The sequence below is a fragment of the Panthera onca genome, chromosome D4 (genome assembly GCF_046562875.1).
Source record: "Panthera onca isolate mPanOnc1 chromosome D4, mPanOnc1 haplotype 2, whole genome shotgun sequence".
In the NCBI taxonomy this organism is placed as follows: Eukaryota; Metazoa; Chordata; class Mammalia; order Carnivora; family Felidae; genus Panthera; species Panthera onca.
Window position 1 is genome coordinate 66,883,499 of NC_138351.1, and position 17,896 is coordinate 66,901,394.

Below are 17,896 nucleotides of genomic sequence, written 5' to 3' on the forward strand. Positions count from 1 at the left end.
CCGCCGAGGAGTCCCGCCCCAGCCTGCGTCCGCCAGTAGCTCGGTCGCTGCTCTTTTCCAGGCGGGTTAGCCCTACCAGGAGGAACCGAAGACAGAATACTGGCTGGCTGGCCCTCCCAGCGCTCGCAGCCGCGCCATGCTCGTCCTCCGAAGCGGCCTGACTAGAGCTCTGGCTGCGCGGACGCTCGCGCCTCAGGTACCGGCCGCGGAGACGTGCCCACGCCGTGCCTTGGGGGAGGGGAGGGACGTCAGCGAGGAGCTCGAGGTCCCGCGCAAGCGCTCCCCGGCTTCCGTGACCAGACTTGCGAGTGCTGCGCACGCGCCCAGCTGGTTCTCTATGCAGATTGAAAGCGTGGTGCTGCCGCGGAAGTTCTGGTGCCAGGTCCAGGCCCCGGAGGCTGGGTATCCCAGGATGCGCGACAGGAAGGGGGCGCGGCTCTGGGAAGGTCCGCTGGCCAGTGTGGTCTACAGGCCAACTCGTGAGCAGCCGCGAACGGGGTTTTTCTGGCCTAAGTGCTGAGGACACTCCTGAAGCTCTGGCTGCTGCATTTTTGCTGCCTAGCCCCCTGCGTTCCCCACGTTGGGTCCCGTGCCTGGTGCTTGCTGATCGAGCCTTTCCTATTTATTTGTCGTTTGACAAGACACCGCCCCCTCCAGACAGAAGGTAGAGGAGAAATAGGTCAACCTGTGGCTGGTGTTAGAACCGGCCTCTTCGAAATGTACACACCTTAACGAGCGTTTTGCGGAGAACTTGAAAAGGAGGCCCAGGGTGCGGGTGGTGGAGCATCCAGCCCAGCCTCCCACTGTGTCGTGTGGGTGGTGTCCAAGGCAGGCAGGACTAGGAACCTCAGAACAAACGTCCTAACACTGGATGAGAAACATGCACAATAGATTTTGGTGATTCAGCCTTAACTGTCGGGAACTAGCCTATTCTGTCAATCTACAGATTTTTTTCCTTTTGATATTTAAGTTTGTACTCCTTTCTCAAAGGAGTAGGATGGGATGGGGATTAACATACTCTAGAGACTGACTTCCTGGTGAAGGCTGAAGAGGAACCAATAATGGCCCATCCACCTAAGATTAGCAATAGCCTTTAACCTTCTGATTCTCACTCTTCTGGGGCAGGGCCAACAGTTAGTTATTCCTTACAACTTTATTCTGGACTGTGATTTTTTTTTAGATGTCGACCAATTGTTCTAAGTGAATTGGAAGTCAGTGCTGCTGAAAATGAGCCCTTATTTGGAGACAAGGGAGCCTACAGCACTCATGTTTCCTTCCTTAGCATAGTGGCCTTGTGTTCTGGTTATACTGTTCTAGTGTCCCTCAACAAAAATCACCTCACCCCTTCCCATACACACCCCTCTCATTGCTTCATTGCTATTAACTTCTCCCTGAGCTTTCCTATTGTACTCTTTTGCAAAAGACAATAAAAATATGTGCCTGTGATCACTTATTTTGTTCTACGCATACAAATTCCCTGAAAAACAACTTAAAAGCAATTGTCACAAGTACCCCATTGGCCCATTTTGATATATTTTATTTATATTTTTAAGTGATAAATATTAGACAGTTTTCATTTGCATAGTATTTTGTTATTAGAGTGGTAAAATGGGACAAAAAGAATGTCAGCTAAACATAGGGGCAACTGCAGTTGTTTTTGATGGCATCCTAGTCAGACAATAAGATTATAACTCATCATAGACATGAATGGGATGAGCTCAATTCAGCCTTATACACAATACAGCAGCAAAATACATAACACTATTGTGTTTTGTAAATATATATACATATATGTGCTTTGTATACATATACGTATGCTTTGTACCCATATTTGTATACAAATATGTATACATATATACGTGCTTTGTAAATATACATACATATCTGTATTACCATAAATACAGGTGAAGTAAAACTTATATATACACACATATATATGTTTACATATACATTTACATATGTGTGTGTATATATTTGTATATATGTGTGTGTGTGTGTATATACATATACATATACATATACATATACATATACATATACATATACATATACATACGTGTCAGAGCAAGAAGCCTACTGCTTTTGATTGTTGTACCAGCTGGTCAGCATAAGCCCAAAATTCATCCACAGCTTTGTACATATCAAAACTGTTGTGATAGATTATTCTGGTGTAATCAGCTTCAGGAAATATGCACATGATAACCAAACTTAGGTAACATGGATTTGTAAACTGGAATTCCGTATGAGTGTATCTGTGTTAATATGCATAAATTGTGTGTGTGTGTGTATATACATATACACACATACCTATACACGGATAATTTCTGGCAAAGCATTTCCCACTGAAAGTTTGGTTCGCTCAGAGAACCAAATCAGAAATTTACATAGTATATGAATATTACAAAAGGAATCAATGGCTCTTAAAAAGTATTTCCAACAACATAGTATGACTGGGTAGGTTAAATAACCTTCTTCAGATTGCATCTGTAACTAAAAACATAAGGACTCACATAATTGTGACTCATCAATTTTTTTCCTTTTTCTAGCATTTACACATTCTATCACTATATTACAATGTAATTGAATAGCTCATAGTTTTCTAATACAATTAAATTCCTGTCCTATTTTTGGACCAGTGGTCTACTTCATTGGATTTAGGAAATACTTTGACCTGACCAGAAATTTCCATTGTTTTAAGAACCTAAAAAAAATGAATTTTCTGCTAGTAAATACATTCTCATTGTGCCAGTCAAAATACCTGTATATTTTATAAAATTGTTTTAAATGCGTAACTCTCACACATACATATACTATTAACTAAAGATGGAGTATTTGCTAAATAAGGGATAATAAACTATTTGTAAAACTTACCAGGATCCTAGTTGTAGTTTGGGGGTAAAGAAATTGCCCCAGGGGCTTCTTAGGAGAAACTTCTCATGAAAAAGTACCTAGAGGTAAAGGAAATAGTAGCTATATATTTGGAATACTTAATAGTAGTTTTCTTGTATAGAAACCAATTTGACAATAAATTATGTATTTTTTTAAAGTTGTTTTCTTTACTGATAACCTCTCTAAACAAGTCTATGGAGAGAGGACAACAGGAGTGCAGATTGTGTCTACTGAGTGTCCCTTGTTTCCAGACTTAGATTTGGTTGTAACACAATATTATAAACCCTACCTTCCCAATATATTTAAGTTTGCCTTATTTTTCTTCAGGTTTGCTCATCTCTTGCTACAGGCCCCAGACAATACGATGGAACATTCTATGAATTTCGTACCTATTATCTTAAGCCCTCAAAGATGAATCAGTTCCTGGAAAATACTAAGAAAAACATTCATCTTCGGACAGCTCACTCTGAACTGGTTGGATACTGGAGTGTAGAATTTGGAGGAACAATGAATAAAGTGTTTCATATTTGGAAGTATGGTATGAATCATCAGCTTAAGTATTCAGTACAGATTTTCATTCTGTTAGATGTTACATGAGACTTAGTTCTTGGATCTATAGTACCGTAAATACATACAGGTGAAGTAAAACTTATAAATAGCAATACCAAAAAATAATTTCAGTGATTTCACCTCCCACTGGTATACCTCCAATAGCCCATTGCTAGAACCTTTTAATAGCATATGGGAATGTGATATTGAGAAAATGGCATCTCAGATTTCAAGTCATTAAATTATGAACCACACTTTAATTCTTAGGAAAAGTTAAGAGTAGCTTATTGTAAAGATGGTTTATGAAAAATTTACAGCAATGACTGCAAGAACCCAAGCAGTTGAGATCATAAAAGGAAAGTAGGATTGCTTTTATTATTATTATTGAAGCTATAGCTGGATAGTGTTTTAACAGAAATCATTCAAATGTCTAGGGGCTTTAGGGAAATAGAAGTTAATAGGAAACTTTGAAGCCCTCACTCATCTGTAAGATATAATAAATCGCTATGTTTCAGACACTTTTGTTTTATTTCTGCACCCCAGAGTTTCAAGAAATTTACTGTCCTTATACTCATCTATGGAGGTAAAGGAAAAGGAATTAGAGTTCTTCCCATACTGAAGCTGATCTACCCCTGGTCTAATAGAGGAAGGAGTATGGTTACTGGAAACCCCGGAATGTTTGTTACTCCATTGCCTAATCTTTCTGAACTCCACTAGTACATCATGATATCCAAAAACTTTTAGTAATTTCATTTAGTATTTTGGTTATTAGTGTCCAAAGTTAATGGTCATAAAATACTTTAATATGAAAAGTGTTCTTCCTAAATATGGCCATAGTTTAGGGGTTTTCCCAATTGTAAAACAAACCCCATTAAAAACAATTTATGCTTTAACGTACCACCAGTTGAATTGTGTCCCATTAAAAAAAACAACAACAACAACAACTAGTAAAGTCCTGATAATACTTACTTAAGCTTTAAGATAGGTGTTATTCCTTATCCACAGCATAAACCATAGAAAATTACTTTTACCATTAGTCTTATGGGGCTTTGTTAGGTAAATATAGTACTAGGCCCATATAATGGCACTGAGTAAAAAGGATGGATGACAGAAAATCAGCACTATTTCTTTGGAAGCTGTTGATTCAAAGCAGCAGCTGTCAAAGTACATCTTGATTTCATTTATGTTAAATTTAATTCAAGTTGTATCTTGACCTAATACCCATTACCACCACCACCACCATCACAGAAATATACTCTTTTTCGAATCTACCACTAAATGCCTCATTAAATTAATAAGAACAGTTAATGTATATTGAGTTCTGACTCGGTGCCAAACGCTGTTGTAAGGTCCTTTCACATACTAATTCATTTAATCTAACCCTAGAGGGAGATCCAAATCATTATCCCTATTTTACAGAGTAAAAAACAGGCACAGAAAGATTTAATAACCTAAGTCACACAAATACCTACTAAGCAGTAAGAGGCTAAGCCCAATGTATGACATTATCATTAGTTGTTTACATTTCTACTCCCCTTCCAGACCATGAGCACCTTGGGGACAAATGCCACATCTATATGCATCTTGAGTGATAATACAGTATCCTTATGTAGCTTTAATGAACACTTGGTGAACTGAATGAAACCCAGAAAAAGCACAGGTGATTTAAATCAGTAATTTTTGTTTTTCTTTCTCCTTTTTTTCCCGTAGATAATTTTGCTCATCGAACTGAAGTTCGGAAAGCATTGGCCAAAGATAAGGAATGGCAAGAACAATACCTCATTCCAAATTTGGCTCTTATTGATAAACAAGAGAGTGAGATTACGTATCTGGTGCCATGGTGCAAATTAGAAAAGCCTCCAAAAGAAGGTAAGTCTTCCCCTTTTTGTCACTTTGAATTCTGATGGAGAAAATATTAGATTTTAAACTATAAAAACTCAAGTTCTACTGGAAAAGAAATGAAGTTAATACTTTGTTTAATGTAGGAATATATGTGATTGTTCAGATAAAAATAAATTGGTGCTCTTAGCTTATCCTTTTAAAAATAAGCATTAAAATAATGAAGTATTTTTCCATATTGGTATCTTATTGATTCTTAAAGCTTAGCTGTATTATAGAAAAAGTTGACATGGTCACTAAAGGTTGAGAAGTTGGGCCTAGGGAGCAGGGAACACATCTGTGGGTAGGTGAGGGATAATATGTGATACTTTGTCATAATTTTAAAATAATATAACTTTTTAAATATAAAAGTATTTTTCCATAGATTACAACTAATCTAAGTACATGTTTGTTTATAAAATGGACTAGGGGAATGAATTAACTGAAATTGCCAAGCTGCATTACTGTAGTCTAACTTTTATGTCTTCCTCTTTCTTATTTCTCAGTTTGAAAATAATTCCTAAAGATTTGTCTTCTTGCTGATTTCACTTCTTGCTGACTTAAAGAAATTATTACCTCAATCCAGTTTTAAACAAAGGTCAGATTAGCAAAAGCATAAACTAATTTAAATGTTATTTTATTTCCCCCGTTATTCCTAATTTTGCAGTGCATTTTAGATTACAAAAGATTTGAAAAATCTTATTTAGAAACTTAGCCTTTTAGCTCCCCCTCAGCCCAGCACTAACTGAATGAACTGGTTGGCTTCTCAGAAAGTATCAGATCTTGCTTGGTTCTTTTCCTCTATGTTATTCATGATTCTTCAGTAACTTTTGCATGTTTTTCTTTTACTTCTCAAATCTACTTGTCCCCTGGTTTCCTTCCCTTCACACAGCCCATATTTCCATCAAGAAGGTAAAATGCTTTTCAAGTATTTACCTGGATATTTGGGAATAGTAAAACCATCTCCTTTAGAATTATTTTTACTCAGAATTCTAAGACAGTCACTTCAGGCTCATTATTTGCTTGCTGCTCCTGTTAGAAAAGGAATCCTATAAGGGGAACTTACATAAAGAGAAAAGTAGTGAAAATTGGAAAGAAAAATGGAACTATAAGAGACTAGAAATACTTCCTTTTTCATTTACTTTATAAAGTATAGACTTAGGCAACTAAAAATATCCTATTCCATTATAAATTTTCACTTTTATTGACAATTTCTGTAGATTAAAAATAGCTTAAATAATACCTTACCTGTAGAGTCCATCCATTTTGGTTTGTTCTGTATACTAAGTTTAACGACTGACCCTTTAAGTGGGACCAAGACTGACTAAACATAAAAGCAAAGAAAAACAATGCAAAGTATTAATAAATTATGTCTACATGAACATGTATATGGGTGTGATCCTCAAAATCTATTTGTGTAGTTATCCTTGCACTGGAACCAAACTAAACATGATTAGAAATTTCTTGAATATGTTCTATAAAATAATTATTTTTCTCCCTATTCTAGGAGTCTATGAACTAGCTACATTTCAGATGAAACCTGGTGGGCCAGCTCTGTGGGGTGACCCATTTAAAAGGGCAGTTCATACGCATGTCAATCGAGGCTACACAAAACTAGTTGGAGTGTTCCATGCAGAATATGGAGTACTCAACAGAGGTACAGTTGTCCATTTCTTCCATGAAATTGCAAAATATATTGGTGATCCACATTAAGTTCCTTTGGTCAATTTGTCTCTGTTCTCATTGTGGACTATATTTTATTTTTTATTGCCCAGTTTTTAGCTTTTTGTAAGTTTAAGGGTTGAGCAAACCTGTTTTACATGTATTTGGAATGTTATTCACCTAATAAAGTTTTTTTTTTTTTTTCAAATACAGAACTGCTCTTTTCCCTGATACATCAAAATGATAAAATTTTAAAAATTGGAAGGAACCTGAAAAAGTTACCTATTTCTGTTATTTTCCTCTGAATGTACTTTTAATGATTTTTCCTTTTTTCCCAGTTTTATTGAGATATAATTGATATAACATATTATAAGTTTAATGATCTGTTATCTGTATATATTGTGAAATGGTCACCACAGTATGTTTAGTTAACATCCATCACCTCACAGTTACAAATTGTTTTTCCTTCTGATGACAACTTTTAAGATATACTCTATTATCAGCTTTCAAATATACAATACAGAAGTGTTACCTATAGTCATCATGTTGTGTATTACATCCCCAAAACTTATTTAATATCTTATAACTGGAAGTCTGTGCTTTTTGTGATTTTTTTTAAATAACATTACTTGGGGTAGAGATTATTTCTGGGTGAAAAAGTACTATGTAGTTATTATAAATATTAAAAACATAGACAAGCCCAAAGAAAAAAAATTACCCATTTCCACTACTTAGATATATTTATAGTATATGTAAGATATAAGTAAATGATTTATTAATTTATTTAATAAAATGTCTATTTGGGATATTTAATGTTTAAAGTCAAAAGATACTCCAGTCAGAATTTCAGAGAGTTTTCTTGTGGCAAACTGATGAATTCATACAACTAATAAAACAAAATATAGATAAATTTATTTAATGACATGTATAGAAACAGCATTTCTAAGCCAAAAAGCAAATGAAGAAACTATGAAGGAAAAAAAGAATAAATTGATGATTTTATTATACAAAGCTCACACTTAGTTCCTCCCAAAACACCTTAAATGAAATCCAAGAGCAAAAAATAAATATTCTGCAAAGGTAGACACAGATGACTCCTAAAAATATATTAAAGAAGATGCAGATTAAAACAAAATAAGATGCTTTAATTCTTTTTTAATGTTTATTTTTGAGAGAGAGAAAGAGACAGAGTGAGAGAGAGAGAGAAAGAGACAGAGCATGAGCAGGGGAGGGGCAGAGAGAAAGGGAGACACAGAATCTGAAGTAGACTCCAGGCTCCGAGCTGTCAGCACAGAGCCCAATGTGGGGCTCAAACCCATGAACCGTGAGACCATAACCTGAGCAGAAGTCGGATACTTAACCAACTGAGCTACCTAGGCACCTCATAAGATGCCAGTTTTTACCTAATAAAGATACATTATACAGGTAGAGTATAACCTAGGTCAGAAAAAAGAGTTCTACTTGTAGGATTTGTAACTACTTCATCTTCCCTCAAAAAAAACCTGGCAACATAAATAAAAAGGCTTGGTTCTTTGACATTATTTTTTTTTATTTCAGTATAAGTAACATACAGTGTTATATTAGTTTCGGGTGTATAATATAGTGATTCAACAATCCTGTGCGTTACTCAGAACTCATCATAAGTGTACTCTTAATCCACTTCACCTATTTCACCCATGCCTCTACCCACCTTCTCTCTGGCAACCACCAGTTTGTTCTCTATATTTAAGAATTTGTTTTTCATCACTTTTTTTCTTTGTTCATTTGTTTTCTTAAATTCCACTATGGGTGAAATCATGTGGTATTTGTTTTTCTCTGATTAACTTATTTCACATAGCATTATACCCTCTAGATCCATCCATATGTTTGCAAATGACAAGATCTCATTCCTTTTATGGCTGAGTAATATTCCATTATATATACATACCACATCTTCTTTATCCATTCATCATCTATCAATGGACACTTGGTCTGCTGCTTCCATATCTTGACTATGTAATTTATGCTGCAATAAACATAGGGGTGCATAAACCTTTTCAAATTCATGTTTTCATATTCTTTGGGTAAATACCCAGTAGTTGAATTACTGTATCCTGTGGTAATTCTATTTTTAACTTTTTGAGGAACCTTCATACTGTTTCCACAGTGGCTGCACCAATATGCATTCCTACAAATGGTACATGATGGTTCCTTTTTCGCCACATCCTTGCCAACACTTGTTGTTTCTTTTGTTTTTGATTTTAGCCATTCTAACAGATGTGAGGTGATATCTCATTGTAGTTTTGATTTGCTTTTCCCTGATGATGAATGATGTTGAGCATCTTTTCATGTGTCCATTGGCCATCTGGGTGTCTTCTTTGGAGAAATGTCTATTCATATCTTCTACCCATTTTTAAATTGGATTATTTGTTTTTGGGGTATTAAGTTGTATAGGTTCTTTATAGATTTTGGATATTAACCTTGTATCAGATTTTTCATTTGCAAATATCTTCTTCCATTCAGTAGGTTGTATTTAGTATTGATGATGGTTTCCTTTGCTATTTAGAAGCTTTTATTTTGATGTAGTCCCAATAGTTTATTTTTGCTGTTTCCCTTGCTTTAGGAGACATATCAAGAAAGATGTTGCTATGGCTAATGTCAAAGAAACTACTGCCTGTGTTTTCCCCTGGGACTTTTATGGTATCAGGTCTCATATTTAGGTCTTTAATCCATTTTGAGTTTATTTTTGTGTATAGTGAAACAAAGTCGTCCAGTTTCATTCTTTGTATGTAGCTATCCAGTTTTCCCAATGCCATTTGTTAAAGTCTTTTTTTTTTTTTTTTTTTTGCCTCTTTTGTCAAAGATTAATTGATAGTATAATCGTGGGTTTATTTCTGGGCTCTGTATTCTGTTCCACTGATATATAGATCTATTTTCTGTTTTTGTGCCAGTACCATACCGTTTTGATTACTACAGATTTCTAGTAAATCTGGGATTATGATGCCTCCAGTTTTGTTCTTTTTTTTCAAGATTACTTTTGCTATTCAGGGTTTTTTGTGGTTCCATACAATCTTTAGGATTATTTGTTCTAGTTCTGTGAAAAATGCTATTGGTATTTTTATAGGATTGCATTAAATCTGCAGATTGCTTTGGGTAGTATGGATGTTTTAACAATATTGGTTCTCCCAATCCATAAGCATGGAATATCCTTCCATTTGTTTGTATAATCTTCAACTTCTTTCATTGGTGTTTTATAGTTTTCACAGTACAGGTCTTTCATCTCTTTAGTTAAGTTTATTCTACGTATTTTATTATTTTTGATGCAATTGTAAATGGGATATTTTTCTTAATTTCTCTTTTTGCTACTTTTTTATGTGTAGAAATGAAATGGATTTCTGTGTATTGATTTTGTATCCTGCAACTTTACTTAATTCATTTTTCAGTTCCAGTAGTTTTTGGTGGAGTCTTTAGGGTTTTCTATATATAGTACCATATCATCTGCAAATAGTGAAAGTTTTGCTTTTTCTTTACCAATTTAGATGCTTTCTATTTCTTTTCCTTGTCTGATTGCTGTGGCTAGGACTTCCAGTACTGTGTTGAATAAAATTGGTGGACATTCTTGTCTTGTTCCTGACCATAGTGTAAAAGCTCTGTTTTTCATCGAGTATGATGTTAGCTGTGGGTTTTTCATATATGGCCTCTATTATGTTGAGGTATGTTCTCTCTACACCTACTTTTTAAGGAGGGTTTTTATCATGAATGGATGTTGTCCTTGTCAAATGCATTTTCTAGATCTGCTGAAATGATCATATGGTTTTTATCCTTTCCATTATTGATGTGATGTATCACGTTGATTGCTTTGCAAATATTGAACTACGCTTGCATCTCAGGAATAAATCCTACTTGATGAATGTAAATGATTTCTTTATATATTGTTGGATTCAGTTTGCTCATATTTTGTTACAGATCTTTGCATCTATGTTCATCAGAGATATTGGCCTATAGTTCTCTTTTTTGTAGTGTCTATCTAGTTTTGGTGTCAGGGTAATGCTGTTTTCATAGAATGAATTTGGAAGCTTTCTTTCCTCTTCTACTTTTTGGAATAGTTTGAGAATAATAGGCATTAACTCTTCTTTAAATGTTTAGTAGAATTCACCTGTGTAGCCATCTGGTCCTGGACTTCTGTTTGTTGGAAGTTTTTTGATTAGTGATTCAATTACATTGTTTGTACAGTCTTTAAATTTTGTTTCTTCCTGAATCATTTTTGGGAAGTCTTAATGTGTCTAGGAACTTATCCATTTCTTCTAGGTTGCCCAGTTTGTTAGCATATAATTTTTCATAATATTTTCTGACTAACCCTTTCTATTTCTGTGTTTTTGGTGGTTATTTCTCCCCTTTCATTTCTGATTTTGTTTATTTGATCCTCTCTCTCTCTCTCTCTCTCTCTCTCTCTCTCTGTTTTTGAACAGTCTGGGTAAAAGTTTATCAAATTTGTTGTTCTCTTCAAAGAACTAGCTCTGGGTTTCATTGATCAGTTCTATTGTTTTTGTGGTTCTATTTCATTTATTTCTGCTCTAATTTTTAGTATTTACTTCTACTGTTTGGGGGTTTTGTTTCTTCTTTTTCTTCTAGCTCTTTTAGGTGTAAGGTTCAGGAGTTTGACATTTTCCTTGCTTCTTGAGTAGACCCGTATTACTATAAACTTCCTTCCTAGAACAGCTTTTGCTACATCCCAAAGATTTTGGACTGTTGTGTTTTCATCTTCATTTGCCTCCATGTATTTTTTTATTTCCACTTTGATTTCTTGGTTGACCCATTCATTGTTTGGTAGCATGTTATTTAACCTCCATGTGTTTGTGGTCTTTACATATTTTTTCTTGTGATTTCTCGTTTCTTAGTGTTGTGGTTGGGAAAGATGTGTGGTATGACTTCAGTATTTTTTTTTTTTAATTTGTTGAGACTTGTTTTGTGGCCTAACATATGATCTCTTCCAGAGAATGTTTCGTATGCACTTGAAAGAATGTGTATCCCACTGTTTTTAGGATGGGGCGTTCTGAATGTATCTGTTAATCTGGTCCAATGTGTCATTCAAAGCCACTGTTAACATGTTGATTTTCTCTTTGGGTGATCTATTGATGTAAGTGGGGTGTTAAAGTCCTTTACTATTATTGAATTACTACTGATTATTTCCTTTATGTTTGTTAATAGCTGCTTTATGTATTTGGGTAATCCCATGTAATTTGCATAAGTATTTACAAGTTTTATATATTCTTGTTGGATTGTTCCCTTTATGATTATGTTCTTTATGTCTTCCAGTGTTGCCTGATACAAGTATTGCTATCCCAGTTTTCTTTTCATCTGCATGATAAATGTTTTCCCATCCCTTCACTTTCAATCTGCATGTGTCTTTTGGTCTGAAATGAATCTCTGTAGACAGCATATAAATATCTTCCCCTTTTATCCATTCAGTTACCCTGATTGGAGCATTTCGTCCATTTACATTCAAAGTAATTACTGACAGGTCTGTACTTATTGCCATTTTGTTACTTGTTCTGTGGTGTTATTCTCTGTCCCTTTCTTCTCTTGCTCTCTTCTTTTGTGGTTTGATGGCTTTCTTTAGTAATATACCTGGATTCCTTTCTGTATATTTTTTGCATATCTATTACCAGTTTTTTTATTTGTGTTCACCATTAGGTTTATATGTACATTTATGCATATAACAGTCTATATTAAGGTGATGGTCCCTTAAGTTTGAACCCATTCTAAAAACACTAAATTTTTACTCCCCTCCCCTCTATGTTTTAGGTATATGATGTCATACTTTACATCCCTTTATTAATCTCTTGACTGATTTTTATAGATATACTTGATTTTACTGCTTTGTGTTTTAACCTCCGTACTGTTTTATAAGTGATTAATCTACTTTTATTATGTTTATATGCACCTGTGAAATTTTTTCCTTTCCTCATTTTCTTACTCCTGCTTTTGGTTTTTCTTTTCCACTTAAAGAATCTCCTTTAATATTTCTTGTAAGCCTGGTTTAGTGGTGATGAACTCCTTTAACTTTTGTTTATCTGAGAAACTCTTTATCTCTCCTATTCTGAATGATGGCCTTGCTGCATAGAGTATTCTTGGTTTCAGTTTTTTTCCTTTCAGCACTTTGAATATATCATGCCACTCCTTTCTAGCCTGCAAAGTTCCTGCTGAAAAATCAGCTGGTAGCCTTATGGAGTTTCTCTCATATGTAACTATTTTCTTTTCTTTTGATGCTTTTACATTTTTCTCTTTATCAGTACTTTTTTGCCATTTTAATTACTGCGTGTCTTGGTGTGGACCTCCTTGGGTTGATATTGTTGGGGGGGGGTCTCTGTGCGTTAGGACTCTAGATTTGTTTCCCTCTCCAGATTTAGGAAGTTTTCAGCTATTAGTTCTTCAAATAAATTTGTTACCCCTTTTATCTCTTTTCTTCTGGGATCCCTATAATGTTAATGTTATTACACTTGATGGTATTGCTGAGTTCCCTTAACCTATTCTCGCATTTTTGTTAATCTTTTTTCTTTCTCCTGTTTAGCTTGATTGCTTTTCATTACTGTCTTTTAGATCACTGATCCATTCTTCTGCTTCCTCTAATCTACTATTTATTCCCTCTAGTGTATTTTTCATTTCACTTATTGAGTTCTTCATCTCTCACTGGTTCTTTTTTATATTTTCTCTCTCTTTTTTGAGGGTTTCACAGAGATCCTCTACTCTTTTCTCAAGTCCAGTGAGTATATTTATGATTACTTTAAATTCTCTATCAGGCATATTGCTTATCTGTTTCATTTAGCTCTCTTGCTGTGAGTTTGTCCTCTTCTTTCATTTGAGACATATTCTTATATGCCTTCATTTTGTCTAACTCTCTGTGTCTGTTTCTGTGTGTTAGGAAAGTAAGCTACATCTCCTGCTTTTGCAAGTAGTGGCCTTATGAAGAAGAGGTCCTGTAGTGCCCTGCAGTGCAATTTCCCTTCAAGGGTATCTTCTGTATGTGTTGCATGCACCTTACTGTTGTGGCTGAGCCACATCTGCCTTTAGTCCAGTTGTCTGAAATGGCTCTCTTTGCCTATTGTGGGCAGGGTTTGGTCCCGGTGTTAAGAGGCAAGTTGGGGCTGCCTTGGGCAAAAAACCTTTATTTTTTAAATTGTTTTTGCCAATGTTAAGGAAATATGCATGGATATGTAGGTGTGTTTAGTTATACAAGAAGGGAATTTGAAAGGACATAAAATATATAGTCATATTTAAATGATGAGATTAAAGGTCTTTTAAGTCTCTAATTTACTATAATGGACATGTATCACTTTTATAAGAAAAAAATAATGAAAATATGTGTGCACACACACTTTTTAATCTTAAATTTATTCTTAGTGTACTAGGAGAATAGTAATATGCTGAGTATAAATCAGTACTTCATTTCTGGAGGACAGTGTATAATATATACACTGTATATTTATGAGTGTGTATGTATAAGATATACTCTTTGGTTCTCTCAATTTAAATTTTAGGAGTTTATATTAAGAAAATAATCAGATCCAGACTGCCTGGGTTTGAATCCCAGCTTCACCACTTATAACTTTGTGACCCTAGGTAAGTTACTTAACCTCATTGTGCTTTAGTTTCCTCATCCATAAAGTGATGATAATAGTAATCTACTATATAAAATTATTGTGAAGACTGAATGAGTTAATACATGCAAAATGCTTAAAACCAGGTCTAGCACATAGTAAACACTGAATAAATATCGGTATGAGTTGTCATCAGCATTATCATTACAGATATACTTATAGATGCTACTCTAATGATGTTTGTATCAGTATTATTTACAATAAAAAAACATTTTTTATGTAATACACATATAATATAGAAAAAGTACATCATTTCATCATGTATTTATATAACCATAAATTTATATGTTTATGTGTGTATAATATATATTCATAAAAATAGATACATATATACATAAATATGGAAAGAGATACAGCAAAAAAGTGGGTTTTTTCCCTAGGTGGTATAGAAATGATTACTCTTTTCTCTTTTTATCCACATTTTCCTATAGAGCTAACATGTCCTATATTATAGTTATTAAAAATTTGTAAAACATTATGCACAAAAACATTCCATAATTCAAAAAATTGAAATATTGGAATTAATCTAATTGGTCAATAATAAGAAGTTTGGATAAAAAGTTGTTATATCTATAAGGAGGAATTCACATAGCCATTAAAAATTAAGATTACTGCCATGGAAAATATGCATTTTTTATTTTATTCATTTGTTTAAAGGAAATGCACTAAATAGCAATAGAGTTTCTCTCCAGGTGGTTCAAATTATGCTACTTTTAATTTTCTTCTTTGTATCATCCAAATTTCCAGTAGTAAATATAATTCTTATATAATCTTGCTTTTTTTAATAAACTAAAATATATTAGGAAGTCACAGGCTTGGTTCTAGACTTAATTGTGTCTTTAGTGGTTTTACTAACTTTTTCTCTCCAACCATCTGTTTCTTCATCTATAAAAACAGTTTGATTAAGTAATTTATAAATTTACCTCCCAAATCTCTGACCCCTCTGAAATCTTATCACTAACATACTCAGTTTTACCTTTTTGATATTTACTATTTTGATTTAAAGAATAAGACTTAATTTTTCTGATTAATTTTTCTGTATTTGTTGTAGTAATACTATAGTCTTTAGAATCTATTTTTGGTTATTTCTGCAGTTCATGTTCTTTGGTGGAATGAGAGTGCAGACAGTCGTGCAGCTGGGAGACATCAGTCTCATGAGGATCCCAGAGTTGTGGCAGCTGGTAAGCTAAATAACTAGGCATGAATTATTTGTACAACAAATTTGATTCACTTTTTAACTTTATAACTTTCCAACATTATGAAATGTTTTTTTTCCAGTTCGGGAAAGTGTTAACTTCCTTGAGTCTCAGCAAAATATGCTTCTGATTCCTACGTCATTTTCCCCATTGAAATAATTTTCCTCTGAAATACAAAGCATTGCATTAACTGCTATAAGTTGTGTCTGCTAATGGTGCTTAAATTCTCCCAAGAGATTTTCATTTTTATTTGAAGGAGCTGGTAAGTTAATTTGCTGTGCCCTCTGCATTTTTAAAAGCTGCTTCTGTTCATTGTCATGACCTCTTGAGGAAATAGTTCTGTTCATTTTCCGTTTGGCATTTCAGTATCTGTCATATATTAAAAATAGTTGTCATTCCTTCAAGATCTTGATTTTTCATTTATTTCAGAATATCTCTTGTTCTCTATGTTTACAGCCCTCTACTTTTATAGCATTTCCTTATATTGAAATGATTATGTTACATTTCCATGCCTATGATATTTTTAAGTTATTATATATATTATCAACCTTTTCATGTCTATTTTTCTGAGATTTTAAAAGTTTTTGTCTGGTAAAACTTATTTTGTAATACCAAATGGGATTCATAAAAGTATTAAACCTGTTTATTATGGAAAAGTATATTATCATCTCTATTCATTTTGTTTTACATTAATAATTAATTACATATGTGGAAAATAATGTTAATAGGTCCTCATATGAAAAATTTTTAAAGACTTATTGGTCTATATGCTGAAAATGTCTTCATTTACAATTTATTTTACTAACTTTTACTTCATTTTGAATCACAATTTAACAAAGATACTTGGGACATCTATTTGTGATAATGAGATATTTATGGTTATGGAAATGTTTGCCCTAATAAATGCCTACAGGTACATTCTGATCGTTTTTTATTGTGTTTTATATTTTTATCCTCTGATCTGGAGCTACTGTGTTGCTATAAGGTAATGAGACAGTAATAAATATACTTAAATGTTAACTTACCTCAAATAAATAGCATGCTAATAGCTCTACAAGGAGAATTTCTTCAGTACTGTCTTAGATATACTAGGGTTTTCTTACAATGTTCATTTTTATTTTACTTGAGTATTTCAGCCTTCTCAAACTAGATTTGGTACTTCCAAGCTCTCCTGGTAGTCTATATTTACAGCTATATGAATTTATGTTTCTAACACATATTGCAAATACAACAAAGTAAATTATTAGCTGTCTGAGGGAAAATGGAAAAGCAGGAAGCATACTCACCTCTCATTTATCTGGTCCTCAAGGATTCAAGGGACAAATAAGTTTCCTAGTAAGGCAAAGAAGACCCTAACTCTGGAGGTTAAAACCTATCAGAAGTCAGAGGCATTGGTTTTGAGTTTTAACTAAGAGTCTTCTACCTCAATGTTTCTTTGAAAAGTCTAGGAAATTAGGTGATAGTAATGTTAGTTGCAGTCAATGTAGACAGTTTTTCTCTGTGGCAGGAGATCAGCTCTGTGTCATGAAAATATACAACTGCTTCTGCCTTTCCCTTTTTCATTCATCTTTAGATTAGCCAGAACACTTTTAGAAAAGACAAAGGCTTTTTCATCCAATCCATAGCCGTGATGGAGATTTAGAAAGCAGCAGCAGACAGGTGTTCTTACCATATCCCATGCAGAATTGGAGAGCCAGTACATGACAGGTTACAATCTGCTAATGAACTGCAGGAGTTTCCCTTTACTGATCTGCTCCTGGATCAGGAACACAACAAAACTGGCTGAGATGAAGAACATTTCAAAGACAACACAGATGGACACAATAATGTCCGCTGACATGCTCTTCCTGGAAAGAGAAAGTCAGTGAGGATCTGAGGAGTCAATGATGCAGTTGAAGACACAATTAAGGAGGACACACACACACACACACAAACATCTGATGAATAGCCCAGGGAAAAACATCTCTTCAATAAATAAAATGTATTTATTTTATTCAGAGTTTAAGCATGATTGTTTTCAAGTCAAAAATCTGAAAAACAAATGCAAAACATGTCACTAAGTTAAAAACAGTCTAGTACTGGGGC

The 17,896-nt window shown here is 34.2% G+C and overlaps 1 protein-coding gene across 2 annotated transcripts; it reads left to right on the plus strand.

Annotated features, from left to right (window-relative positions):
• On the plus strand, positions 1–16,729 carry NIPSNAP3A (nipsnap homolog 3A). 2 transcript variants are annotated; one of them, XM_078436630.2, is made up of 6 exons: positions 1–196; positions 3,217–3,427; positions 5,149–5,307; positions 6,824–6,973; positions 14,496–14,577; positions 15,710–15,796. In XM_078436630.2, the coding sequence occupies exons 1-5, from the start codon at positions 137–139 to the stop codon at positions 14,561–14,563; spliced, it is 648 nt and encodes a 215-aa protein (XP_078292756.2). In that variant the 5' UTR covers positions 1–136; the 3' UTR covers positions 14,564–14,577; positions 15,710–15,796. The 2 variants fall into 2 exon arrangements, with proteins under 2 accessions (XP_078292756.2, XP_078292755.2); XM_078436629.2 differs by lacking the exon at positions 14,496–14,577 and adding an exon at positions 15,894–16,729 and having other exon boundaries at positions 6–196.
• Positions 16,730–17,896: the final 1,167 nt, after the last annotated feature.